This window comes from Macaca fascicularis, chromosome 15 (assembly GCF_037993035.2).
Source record: "Macaca fascicularis isolate 582-1 chromosome 15, T2T-MFA8v1.1".
Classification (NCBI taxonomy): Eukaryota; Metazoa; Chordata; class Mammalia; order Primates; family Cercopithecidae; genus Macaca; species Macaca fascicularis.
In genome coordinates, this window is record NC_088389.1 from 57854029 (window position 1) to 57866175 (window position 12147).

Genomic DNA, 12147 nt, shown 5'->3' on the forward strand with positions numbered 1-12147 from the left:
AATTTTTTGCTACATTTGCTTCATCTAGCCCCTTCCTTTTTATTTTTGCTAGAGTATTTTTTTTTTTCTTGAGACAGAGTCTCATTCTGTCACCCAGGCTGGAGTGTAGTGGCTCAGTCTTGGTTCACTGCAAGCTCTGCCTCCCAGGTTCACGCCATTCTCCTGCCTCAGCCTCCCAAGTAGCTGGGACTACAGGCACCCACCACCATGCCTGGCTAATTTTTTGTATTTTTAGTAGAGACGGGGTGTCCGTGTCAGCCAGGATGGTCTCGATCTCCTGACCTTGTGATCTGCCCGTCTCGGCCTCCCAAAGTGCTGGGATTATAGGCATGAGCCACCATGCCTGGCCTTTGCTCGAGTATTTTAGAGCTAATCTCGGAACTTCCATCATTTTGTCAGAGGTGTTGGAACCAGAGGACTCTACCTTGAGTGAGGGCTAGGAAAATGAGGCTGGGGCTTGCTGGGTTGCATTCCCAGAAAGGTATTCCTAGATGTTTACAGTTAAGGGAACAGACTGATAATGTTTACTAAACAGACCCAGACTTGAGAGAGTCCTAATATCCTGATATCTGGAGAACAAAGGCATTCCTAATTTTGCTTTAAAGATAATAATATTGATTCTTGCAAAATGTAGTAATTAAGAAAATGAATTCTTTATCACAAACCCTTGTAGCATAGCACATCTCCCCATAATCTTTTTTTTTATCCTGTATATAAACAAACATTATACCTAGAGTGGACTCGTTCCTCCTCTTACTTTCGGGAATGCCCTACTCTGTCTATGGAGTAGCTGTACTTTCACCACTTTACTTTCTTAATAAACTTGCTTTTGCTTTGTACTGCGGACTTGCCCTGAATTGTTTCTTGCGAGAGATCCAAGAACCCTCTCTTTGGGTTGGGATTGGGACCACTTTCCTGTAACATCTTCATCTCTATGTGTTTAAGTATTCATCAGTAAATAATGCGGGCATAGCCACAATGTCATTATTATGCTAACAAAATTAACAGGAATTCCTTAGTAAAATCTAAGGACCACTTCATAATCAAATTTACCCAATTTTCTCAAAAAATGCATTTTTGTAATTGGTTTATTCAAATCAGTATTCTCAATATTTTATTCAGAGACACAATCCAAATATCTAGCATCATTTTAAGATTGAAGTCTATACCTAGCATTTAAAACAAGTGTGATCATAAAACACATTGTGATTATTACTACTGAGTCTTTCTTTATCCCAAATTCAATTTAGAAAAATTCAAGTGCTGTGAATATTCCCATCAGTGTTGGGGTGAGTGTGTCAGATAGTTATTGACTGAAAGTCAGCAGAAGCTGGCAAAAATTATGTCTATACGGTGTTCATCAACTGACTAGTGTCAATGTATGAGAAGTAAAAATTAGCCCTACACTGATGGTAACCAACCAAGAAACAATGTGGATATAGACAACAGACAAGATACAATTGGACCTGCCATGTGGCAGGGAATGGTCTGATGGGATGAGTAGAATGCCTAAACTGGAATGTCAATAAATGTAAAAGGCAGTGCCAAGTTCTGACATTTGTACATCAAGGTACATTGCTGATGAAACATTAACAGAGATTGGGTTATTGCCACTGTCTCTTTTTATCTATGGTTTGGCAAGTACAGTTAATGAGGATTTTTCCTTTGGTCTTTTGGTCTGTAATTAACATATGCTTATTCTGGGAGACAGTAAACACCTTAATTCATGCAGTTACTTAGGTCTCATATTCAAGGTTTAGCATATAAACGGAAATTGAATTAAAAAAATTTCATTGTTTCCTTAAAAATATAGCAGTCAGGTGGTAAATGCTATTACACAGAATAAATTTTTGTTGAAACAAAACAAGTCATCAATAAGTCTGAGGATTCTTAAACTTTCTTTTTTTTTTTAGAGTTTCAAAGGGAGACATCTTCAGCTGTCCCTCTAATGAGAGAAGTTTCTGAAAGAAGTGGTAAAGGGGTTGGTTCTAGCAAACAGGAACATGTTTCCTCTGAGACGGACCTAGAGAAGTCCCTTCTCAACAAAGTTTCCCACCAACTAATAGAAAGAAAGAATGGGTGGTGGCTAAGAAGATGAGAATGGTATTATAGCAGGAGCCATTTTAGTTAGAGCATCCATGAAACATGGAAACTAACACAAAGACCTAGGTCAGAGGGATTGTCAGAGGCGTGTGAACTCCATCTTAAAGAGGATCTGGTAAAATGAGGCTGAAACCTGTTGGGCTGCATTCCCAGAAGGTTAAGGCATTCTAAGTCACAGGATGAGATAGGAGGTCAGCACAAAATACAGGTCATAAAGACATTGCTGATGAAACAGGTTGCAGTAAAGGAGCCGGCCAAAACTCACCAAAACCAAGATGGTGACCAGAGTGACCTCTGGTCGTCCTCACTGCTACACTCCCACCAGCACCCTGACATTTTACAAATGCCATGGCAAAGTCGAGAAGTTACCCTATAAGGTCTGAAAAGGGGAGGCATGAATAATCCATTCCTTGTTTAGCATATCATCAAAAAATAACCATAAAAAAACAGGCAACCAGCAGTTCCCGGGGCTGCTCTGTCTCTGGAGTAGCCATTCTTTTATTCCTTTACTTTCTTAATAAACTTGCTTTCACTTTGCACTGCAGACTTGCCCTGAATTCTTTCTTGTGCGAGACCAAGAACTCTCTAGTGGGGTCTGGATCGGGACCCCTTTCCTGTAACAGGACCTCAGGTATGGAAGGGTGATCACAAACTCAGTTGTTACCTACAAATTATGAGAATCTTCCTAGATCTAAGACCACCAAGAATCGCTCTTCCTTAGACTTCACATTCTGTTTGCTCCTTTTTTTTTTTTTTTTTTTTTTTGAGACTGAGTCTCACTCTGTTGCCAAGGCTGGAGTGCAGTGGCATAATCTCTGCTCACTGCAACCTCCACCTCCTGGGTTCAAGCAATTCTCCTGCTTCAGCCTCCCGAGTAGCTGGGATTACAGGCATGTACCACCATGCCCGGCTAATTTTTTTGTATTTTTAGTAGAGACGGGGTTTCACCATGTTGACCAGGCTGGTCTCGAACTCCTGACCTCAGGTGATCTGCTCACCTCGGCCTCCCAAAGTGTTGGGATTATAGGCGTGAGCCACCGCGCCTGGCCTGTTTGGTCCTTTTTATTGGGCCTGGATTCTTGGGCAATAACCCTAACATAAGTCTCCACACCTTATATTATTCATGCAATCTGCATTTAGATTAAACCCTGAACTTTCATCTTAACTTCTCCTTATGTTTTCATGCTACATGGTGGCATCTCTTTGTCCACTGACTGATAATATCCTCTTCATCAAGAGAAACCTCTGGAATACGTAACACATTCTGCTGGCCTAAATGAACTCCTGGGCCCAGTCAATCAGGATTTCACTGACCTTATGTTAGCCAGAAGTCAGAAGCAGGACTAAAATTTTCTCATCTGCAAAATGGGTGCTTGCCCTAGGCAATAGATAAAATTCTGAAAAGCTATAAAATCCCATGATTCTAAATCAATGTCACATGGAAGTTTTGCTCTTCTATTCTGGCTCAGTACTTCTTAGTGTAATGTTTTCTTATGAGTACAGCTATTATTTCTGAACAACATCTAACCTTGAGATTTAAAAAATCTGGTAGAAAGGATGTAAGATAAACAAAGAGCACTTTTTTAAAAAAAGTCAGCAACTTGGCTGGGTGAGGTGGCTCACGCCTATAATCCCAGCACTTTAGGAGGCCGAGGTGGGTGGATCACGAGGTGAGGAGTTCGAGACCAGCCTGGCTAACATGGTGAAACCCCATCTCTACTAAAAATACAAAAAAATTGGCTGGGTGTGATGGTGCATGCCTGTAATCCCAGCTACTCAGGAGGCTGAAGCAGGAGAATTGCTTGAACCCAGGAGGCGGAAGTTGCAGTGAGCCAAGATTGCACCACTGTACCCCAGCCTGAGTGACGGGGCGAGACTCCATCTCAAAAAAAAAAAAAAAAAAGAAGTCAACAACAACTTACCTCTCTTCATTGTTTTCCATCTGATTAGGGAACGCGGCAAAGTCTAGCAGTAATTTAATGGCATCAAGGTATCCATTGTTGCAGGACCAATGCAAAGCTGTTCTTCCCTATAAGCATAAACAAAAATCAAGTACACCTGGAGTATTTTTGGACATGTGGTTATTTATGCTAACTCAAAATTAATATAAGCAATCATTTTTCCAAATTGCTTATTTACAAAAAGGGAAAATATTAAATATACAGTGGAGAAAGCAAATGACATTTGATCCAAGCGCTTGTAATTAATGCTTTTTTTTTTTTTTTTTTTTTGAGATGTAGTTTTGCTCTTGTCTCTCAGGCTGGAGTGCAATGGTGAGATCTCAGCTCACTGCAACCTCCACCTCCCAGGTCCAAGTGATTCTCCTGCTTCAGCCTCTCGAGTAGCTGGGATTACAGGTGCCTGCCACCACGCCCAGCTAATTTTTATATTTTTAGTAGAGACGGGGTTTTGTCATGTTGACCAGGCTGGTCTCAAACTCCTGACCTCAGGTGATCTGCCCACCTCAGCCTCCCAAAGTGCTGGGATTACAGGCATGAGCCAACGCGCCTGGCCAATTAGCACTATGTTAAGGGGCATCATGTATCTCCAGAGGTAATACCCTGAGAAGGATTCATATTACTTATGTAATATTCCAACCAAAAATGTGAAACCTGAATCTAATTATGAGGGAACGTAAGACTAACACAAATTGAGTCAAATTCTGTAAAATACTTGGCTTATATTCTTTAAAAATTTCAATGTCATGAAAGATAAGAGATGAAGCATTGGTAGACATAAAGAGGGGATACTTCATAGTGTTAAAGGAATCAAAAAGGAAGATATCACAATGCTAAATTTGTATGCATCTAATAACAAAGCTTCCAAATATACAAGGGAAAAATTGACAAAATTAAAAAGGAAGATAGTCAAATCCACAGTCATAGTGGGATTTTAACCCATCTTTTAAAACAGCTGATAGAACAGAAAAAAGAGCAGTAAAGATATATAAGACCTAAACAACAGGCCTAAAAAAAGAGCCCTGATATATATATATATTTATATGTAAATATATATATATATAAAACACTGCATCTAACAAGGACAGAGTTGGTGCTCTTTTCACATGTACACAGAACATTTACCAAAATCGATCATATGCTGAGCCATAAAGTTCCAAAAAATAATGCACTCCATCACAAAGATGTCCATATCCTAGTGCCTGGTACCTGTGAATATGTTATGTTACATGAGAAGGAAGAATTAAGGTTGCAGATGGAATTAAGATTGCTAATCAGCTGATCTTGAGATAGGAAGATTATCCTGGATTATCTGGGTGGGCCTGATGTAATCACAAGGGTCCTTATAAGGGAAAGAGGGAGTCAGGAGGGTGAGTGTAAGAGTTATACAGATAAGTGATACAGAGAAAGGCTCAACCAGCCAATGGGGCTTTGAAGATGGAGGAATGGGGTCATCAGCCAACGAATGTGGGCAGCCTTGAGAAACTGAAAAAGTAAAAAAATGGATTCTTTCCTAGATCCACCAAAAGAAAAGCAGCCCTGGTGACATCTTGATTTTTAACCCAGTAAGACCCATTTTGAATTTCTGACATCTAGAATGGTAAGATAATAAATCTGTGTTGTTCTAAGCCACTAAACCTGTGGTAATTTGTTACAGCAGCAATAAAAAAAAACGAATAAAATCAATTAAAAAAATGAGAAAACACTTAACTGACTAAAAATTAAACAGTACACTTCTAAATAATCCATGTGTCAGAGAATAAACCAAAATAGAAATTAGAAGTTAGAAAATAGAAAAGACAGGAGCAAGACTAATGAAATAGTAAACAAACTCAAAATACAGGCCAGGTGTGGTGGCTCATGCCTGTAATCCTAGCACTTTGGGAGGCTGAGGCAGGTAGATTGCTCGAGCTCAGGAGTTCAAGACCAGTCGTGGGCAACATGGTGAAACCCTTTCTTACTAAAAATACAAAAAATTTAGCCAGGCAGGGTGGGCGTGGTGGCTCACACCTGTAATCCCAGCACTTTGGGAGGCTGAGGCGGGCGGATCACGAGGTCAGGAAATCAAGACCAACCTAACACAGTGAAACCCCATCTCTACTAAAAATACAAAATAATTAGCCAGGTGTGGTGGCGGGCGCCTGTAGTCCCAGCTAGTCGGGGGGCTGAGGCAGGAGAATGGTGTGAACCTGGGAGGCGGAGCTTGCAGTGAGCCGAGATCACGCCACTGCACTCCAGCCTGCGAGACAAAATGAGACTGCGTCTCAAAAAAAAAAGAAAAAAAAAAAAAATTTAGCCAGTCGTGGTGGTGTGCACCTGTATAGTCCCAGCTACTCAGAGGGCTGAGGTGGGAGGATCACCCGAGCCTGGGAAGGTTGAGGCTACAATGAGCCATGATCATGCCACTGCACTCCAGCCTGTGTGGCAGAGTGAGATACTGTCTTGAGAAACAAACAAACAAACAACAACAACGACAACAACAAAACAAAAAACCCCAAATCTCAAAATATATAAAATCCACAAAGAAGTAAGTCCTTTGAAGAGATGAATATCAAGTTTGTTTGTTTGTTTGTTTGTTTGTTTGTTTTAGTGCTCCACGTAAGGAATGAAGAAAATTAAAAAAAAAAGAGAAAGCACACATTACCAATATATGAAATAAACAAGAGGAACTCACTACAGATCCTACAGACATAAAAAAGATAAGGGAATATGTGTGTGACAAAATTTATGCAAATATATTTGACATTTTGAATAAAATGAATAAATTCCTCAAAAAGTGCAACTTACCAAAGCTGAAAGAAAAATAATTAGAAAATTTGAATAATTAATGGAATTGAATTGGTTATTTAAAACTTTTACACAAAGAAAACGCCAACACCAGATAACTTCAAGAGGAAGTTCTTCCAAACATTTAAGGAAGAAGTAATACCAATTTTATTCTCCAAGAGAATAAAAATAAGGGACTATTTTCTAACTTTTTTTTTTGACAAGGTTAGCCTTACCTTGCTACCAAAACCTTGCAACTATAATACAAGAAAGGAAAATTATAGGCCAATCTCTCTCATAAACATAGATGCAAAAATCTTAAAATATTAGCAGGTAAAATCCATCAGTATATAAAAGTGCATAATATATGCGGGGCTTACTCCAGAAATGCAAGGGTTGTTTAACATCTAAAAAAAAAAAAAAAAAAAATCAATCAATGTAATTTGCCCTATTAACAGAAAAAAGGAAAAAAAATCCTGTTGATAAATGCATAAATAGTATTTGACAAAAACCCAACTATGATTTTAAAAAACTCTTGGCAAGTGGGAAAATAAGGAAACCCATAGCAACGTCTTACTCAATGGTAAAATGTTGAAAGCTTGCCATCTGACAAACCAGAATGAATCAAGGATGCCAATTATCACCAATTCTATTCAATATTGTATTGAAGGTTCTAATTCAATATGGCACATCAAAGAAATGAAAGGCATAAAGATTGGAAATGAAAAAATAAAAATGTTATTATTCATAGATAGCATGCATGATTGCTTATGTAGGCAATCCAAAGCAATACACATAGCAGCTAATAGAACTGGAAAGATACTTAATATGCTACTTATGTAAAAAACTGGCAACTTGGTAAAGCATTAAAAGTACTACAAATTGTAAAAGATGCATTCCTAGTATCATAAGGACATGGACCATATTTTACATACTTTTCTTTATGTTACTTTTACATACAGTAACAATCTTGATAAATACTTGTTCAATGAGTTGATAGGGACTTGAGTTAATAGGTATGGCTAATTTTCTGACTTGGAAAACATAATTAACATGCAAATGTTTTTAAAGAGTTAAAATAATTTAATTAGCAAAAAAAGTTAATACTGGCTAAACTGAGAGAAGTTAAGACTACACAGCTGGGGAACGTACAGATTAACTGGAATCTTTTAGAAATCAGTTTGGCAGTATATATATGATTTGGCAGCCTAATCATATTAATACATGATTGGTTGGTTTGATTTGATAATCTCACTTAGGGGGAATTATTCTAAGGAAATTATCCTAAAGGAAAAAAGATAAATGCACAAAGATAATTACTGAAACTTTACCTATAATAATGAAAAAGTGACCAGCAATAGGAAGTTACTTATTTAACCTAATATTTAGGTTAAGAGCATACTTTGGATACTAAATCTCCCCGCAAGCTCCCTCAACTGTTGTTATCTTAGGCTATCTACTTAAACTACATGAGCTTCAATTTCCTTATCTGTAAAATGAGAATAATAGTAACTACTTTATAAGATTATTGTAAGGATTGAATAAACTATTAAACATAAAGTTCTTAGAACTCTGGAATTTTAAGCATTCATGATTATTAAAAAGATTATATATCACATGAGAAAATGGTGACAATTTTAAGTAAACAAAATGTGGTTTGAAAATCATGTAATAGGCCGGGTGTGGTGGCTCACGCCTGTAATCCCAGCACTTTGGGAGGCTGAGGTGGGTGGATCATGAGGTCAGGAGTTTGAGACCAGACTGACCAACATGGTGAAATCCCATGTCTACTAAAAACAATACAAAAATTAGCCAGGTGTGGTGGCACATGTCTGTAATCTCAGCGACTCAGTAGGCTGAGGCAGAAGAATTGCTTGAACCCGGGAGGTGGAGGTTGCAGTAAGCTGAGATTGTGCCACTGCACTCCAGCCTGGGTGACAGAGTGAGACTCTTGTCTCAAAAAAAAAAAAAAAGAAAAAAAAGGAAAGAAAATCATGTAATAGGCCAGATGTGGTAGCTCATACCTATAATCCTAGCACTTTGGGAGGCTCAGGTAGGCAGCTCACAAGGTCAGGAGTTTGAGACCATCCTGGCCAACATGGTGAAACTCCATCTCTACTAAAAATACAAAAATTAGCCAGGCGTGGTGGCGTGCGCCTGTAATCCCAGCTACTTAGGAGGCTGAGGCAGGAGAATCACTTGAACCCAGGAGGCAGAAGTTGTAGTGAGCTGAGATTGTGCCACTGCACTCCAGCCTGGGCAATGAAGCGAGACTCCATCTCAACAAAAAAAAAAGAAGAAAAGAAAATCATGTAATAGGGTCAGGTGTGGTGGCTCATGCCTGTAATCCCAGCACTTTGGGAGGCCGAGGCGGGCAGATTACCTGAAGTTAGGAGTTCGAGACCAGCCCAGCCAACACGGCAAAACCCAATCTCTACTAAAAATACAACAATTAGCCAGGCATGGTGGTGGATGCCTGTAATCTCAGCTACCTGGGAGGCTGAGGCAAGAGAATCGCTTACACCCAGGAGGTGGAGGTTGCAGTGAGCTGAGATCGCGCCACTGCACTCCAGCCTGAGAGACAGAGGGAGAGTCTGTCTCCAAAAAAAAAAAAAAAAAAAAAAAAAAGGCCCTGGTTCCAAAATGGCTGAATAGGAACAGCTCCAGCCTACAGCTCCCAGCCTCAGCAACACAGAAGACGGGTGATTTCTGCATTTCCAACTGAGGTACCGGGTTCATCTCACTGGGGCTTGTTGGACAGTGGGTACAGGCCACAGAGTGTGAGCCTAAGCAGGGTGGGGCATCATCTCACCCGGGAAGCACAAGGGGTCGGGGAATTCCCTTTCCTAGCCAAGGGAAGCCGTAACAGACGGTACCTGGAAAATTGGGACACTTCCACCCTAATACTGTGCTTTTCCCATGGTCTTAGCAAATGGCTGACCAGGAGATTATATCCTGCACCTGGCTTGGAGGGTCCCACACCCAGGGAGCCTCGCTCATTGCTAGCACAGCAGTCTGAGATTGAACTGCAGGCAACAGCGAGGCTGGGGGAGGGGCGTCCACCATTGCTGAGGCTTGAGTAGGTAAACACAGCAGCCAGGAAGCTTGAACTAGGTGGAGCCCACCGCAGCTCAAGGAGGCCTGCCTGCCTCTGTATACTCCACCTCTGGGGGCAGGGCATAGCTGAACAAAAGGCAGCAGAAACTTCTGCAGACTTAAACATCCCTGTCTGACAGCTTTGAAGAGAGTAGTGGTTCTCCCAGCACGGAGTTTGAGATCTGAGAACGGACAGAGTGCCTCCTCAAGTGGGTCCCTGATCCCCGATAGCCTACCTGGGAAACACCTCCCAGTGGGAACTGACTGACACCTCATACAGCTGGGTGCCCCTCTGAGACGAAGCTTCCAGAGGAAGGATCACGGAGCAACATTTGCTGTTCTGCAATATTTGCTGTTCTGCAGCCTCCACTGGTGATACCCAGGCAAACAGGGTCTGGAGTGGACCTCCAGCAAACTCCAACAGCTCTGCAGCTGAGGGTCCTGACTGTTAGAAGGAAAATTAACAAACAGAAAGGACATCCACACCAAAACCCCATCTGTATGTCACCATCATCAAAGACCAAGGGTACATAAAACCACAAAGATAGGGAGAAACCAGAGCAGAAAAGCTGAAAATTCTAAAAATCAGAGCACCTCTTCTCCTCCAAAGGAATGCAGCTCCTCACTAGCAATGGAACAAAGCTGGATGGAGATTGACTTTGACGAGCTGACAGAAGTAGGCTTCAGACGATCGGAAATAACAAACTTCTCTGAACTAAAGGAGGATGTTTGAACCCATTGCAAAGAAGCTAAAAACTTTGAAAAAAGATTAGATGAATGGCTAGCTAGAATAAACAGCATAGAGAAGACCTTAAATGACCTGACGGAGCTGAAAACCATGGCATGAGAACTACGTGACACATTCACAAGCTTCAGTAGCTGATTCAATCAAGTGGAAGAAAGGGTATCAGTGATCGAAGATCAAATGAATGAAATGACGTGAGAAGAGAAGTTTAGAGAAAAAAGAGTAGAAAGAAACGAACAAAGCCTTCAAGAAATATGGGACTATGTGAAAAGACCAAATCTACATCTGATTGGTGTACCTAAAAGTGATGGGGAGAATGGAACCAAGTTGGAAAACACTCTTCAGGATGTTATCCAGGAGAACTTCCCCAATCTAGCAAGGCAGGCCAACATTCAAATTCAGGAAATACAGAGAACGCCACAAAGATACTCCTCGAGAAGTACAACTCCAAGACACATAAGTCAGATTCACCAAAGTTGAAATGAAGAAAAAACTGTTAAGGGCAGCCAGAGAGAAAGGTCGAGTTACCCACAAAGGGAAGCCCATCAGACTAACAGCAGATCTGTCAGCAGAAACTCTACAAGCCAGAGGAGAGTGGGGGCCAATATTCAACATTCTGAGAGAAAAGAATTTTCAACCCAGAATTTCATATTCAGCCCAACTAAGTTTCACAAGTGAAGGAGAAATAAAATCCTTTACAGACAAGCAAATGTTTAGAGATTTTGTCACCATCAGGCCTGCCCTACAAGAGATCCCAAAGGAAGCACTAAACATGGAAAGGAACAATCGGTACCAGCCATTGCAAAAACATGCCAAAATGTAAAGATCATCAATGCTAGGAAGAAACTGCATCAACTAATGAGCAAAATAACCAGCTAACATCATAATGACAGGATCAAGTTCACACATAACAATATTAACCTTAAATGTAAATGGGCTAAATGCTCCAATTAAAAGACACAGACTGGCAAACTGGATGAAGAATCAAAACTCATCAGTGTGCTGTATTCAGGAGACCCATCTCACATGCAGAGACACACACAAGCTCAAAATAAAGGGATGGAGGAAGATCTGCCAAGCAAATGGAAAACAACAACGACAAAAAAGCAGGGGTTGCAAACCTAGCTTCTGATAAAACAGATTTTAAACAAATATAGATCAAAAGAGACAAGGCCATTACATAATGGTAAAGGGATCAATTCAACAAGAAGAGCTAACTATCCTAAATATATATGCACCCAATACAGGAGCACCCAGGTTCATGAAGCAAGTCCTTAGGGACCTACAAAGAGACTTAGACTCCCACACAATAATAATGGGAGACTTCAACACCCCACTGTCAATATTAGATCAACGAGACTGAAAGTTAACAAAGAAATCCAGGAATTGAACTCAGCTCTGCACCAAGCAGACCTAAAAGACATCTATAGAACTCTCCACCCCCTCAGCACTACATCACACTTATTCCAAAACTGACCA

General features: G+C 40.5%; 1 protein-coding gene across 19 annotated transcripts in view; it reads right to left on the minus strand.

The window, feature by feature from the left end:
* Positions 1-12147, minus strand: part of INVS (inversin) — a 238021-nt gene that overhangs the window by 70996 nt on the left and 154878 nt on the right. For all 19 annotated transcript variants that reach the window (XR_012424505.1, XM_074016960.1, XM_005581184.5 and 16 more), the window contains one exon: positions 4026-4132. Coding sequence is in view for 18 of the 19 variants with exons in the window: in XM_074016960.1 (XP_073873061.1) it covers positions 4026-4132 (107 nt within the window). In the remaining variant the exon portion in view is untranslated. The remainder of the gene's footprint in view (positions 1-4025; positions 4133-12147) is intronic.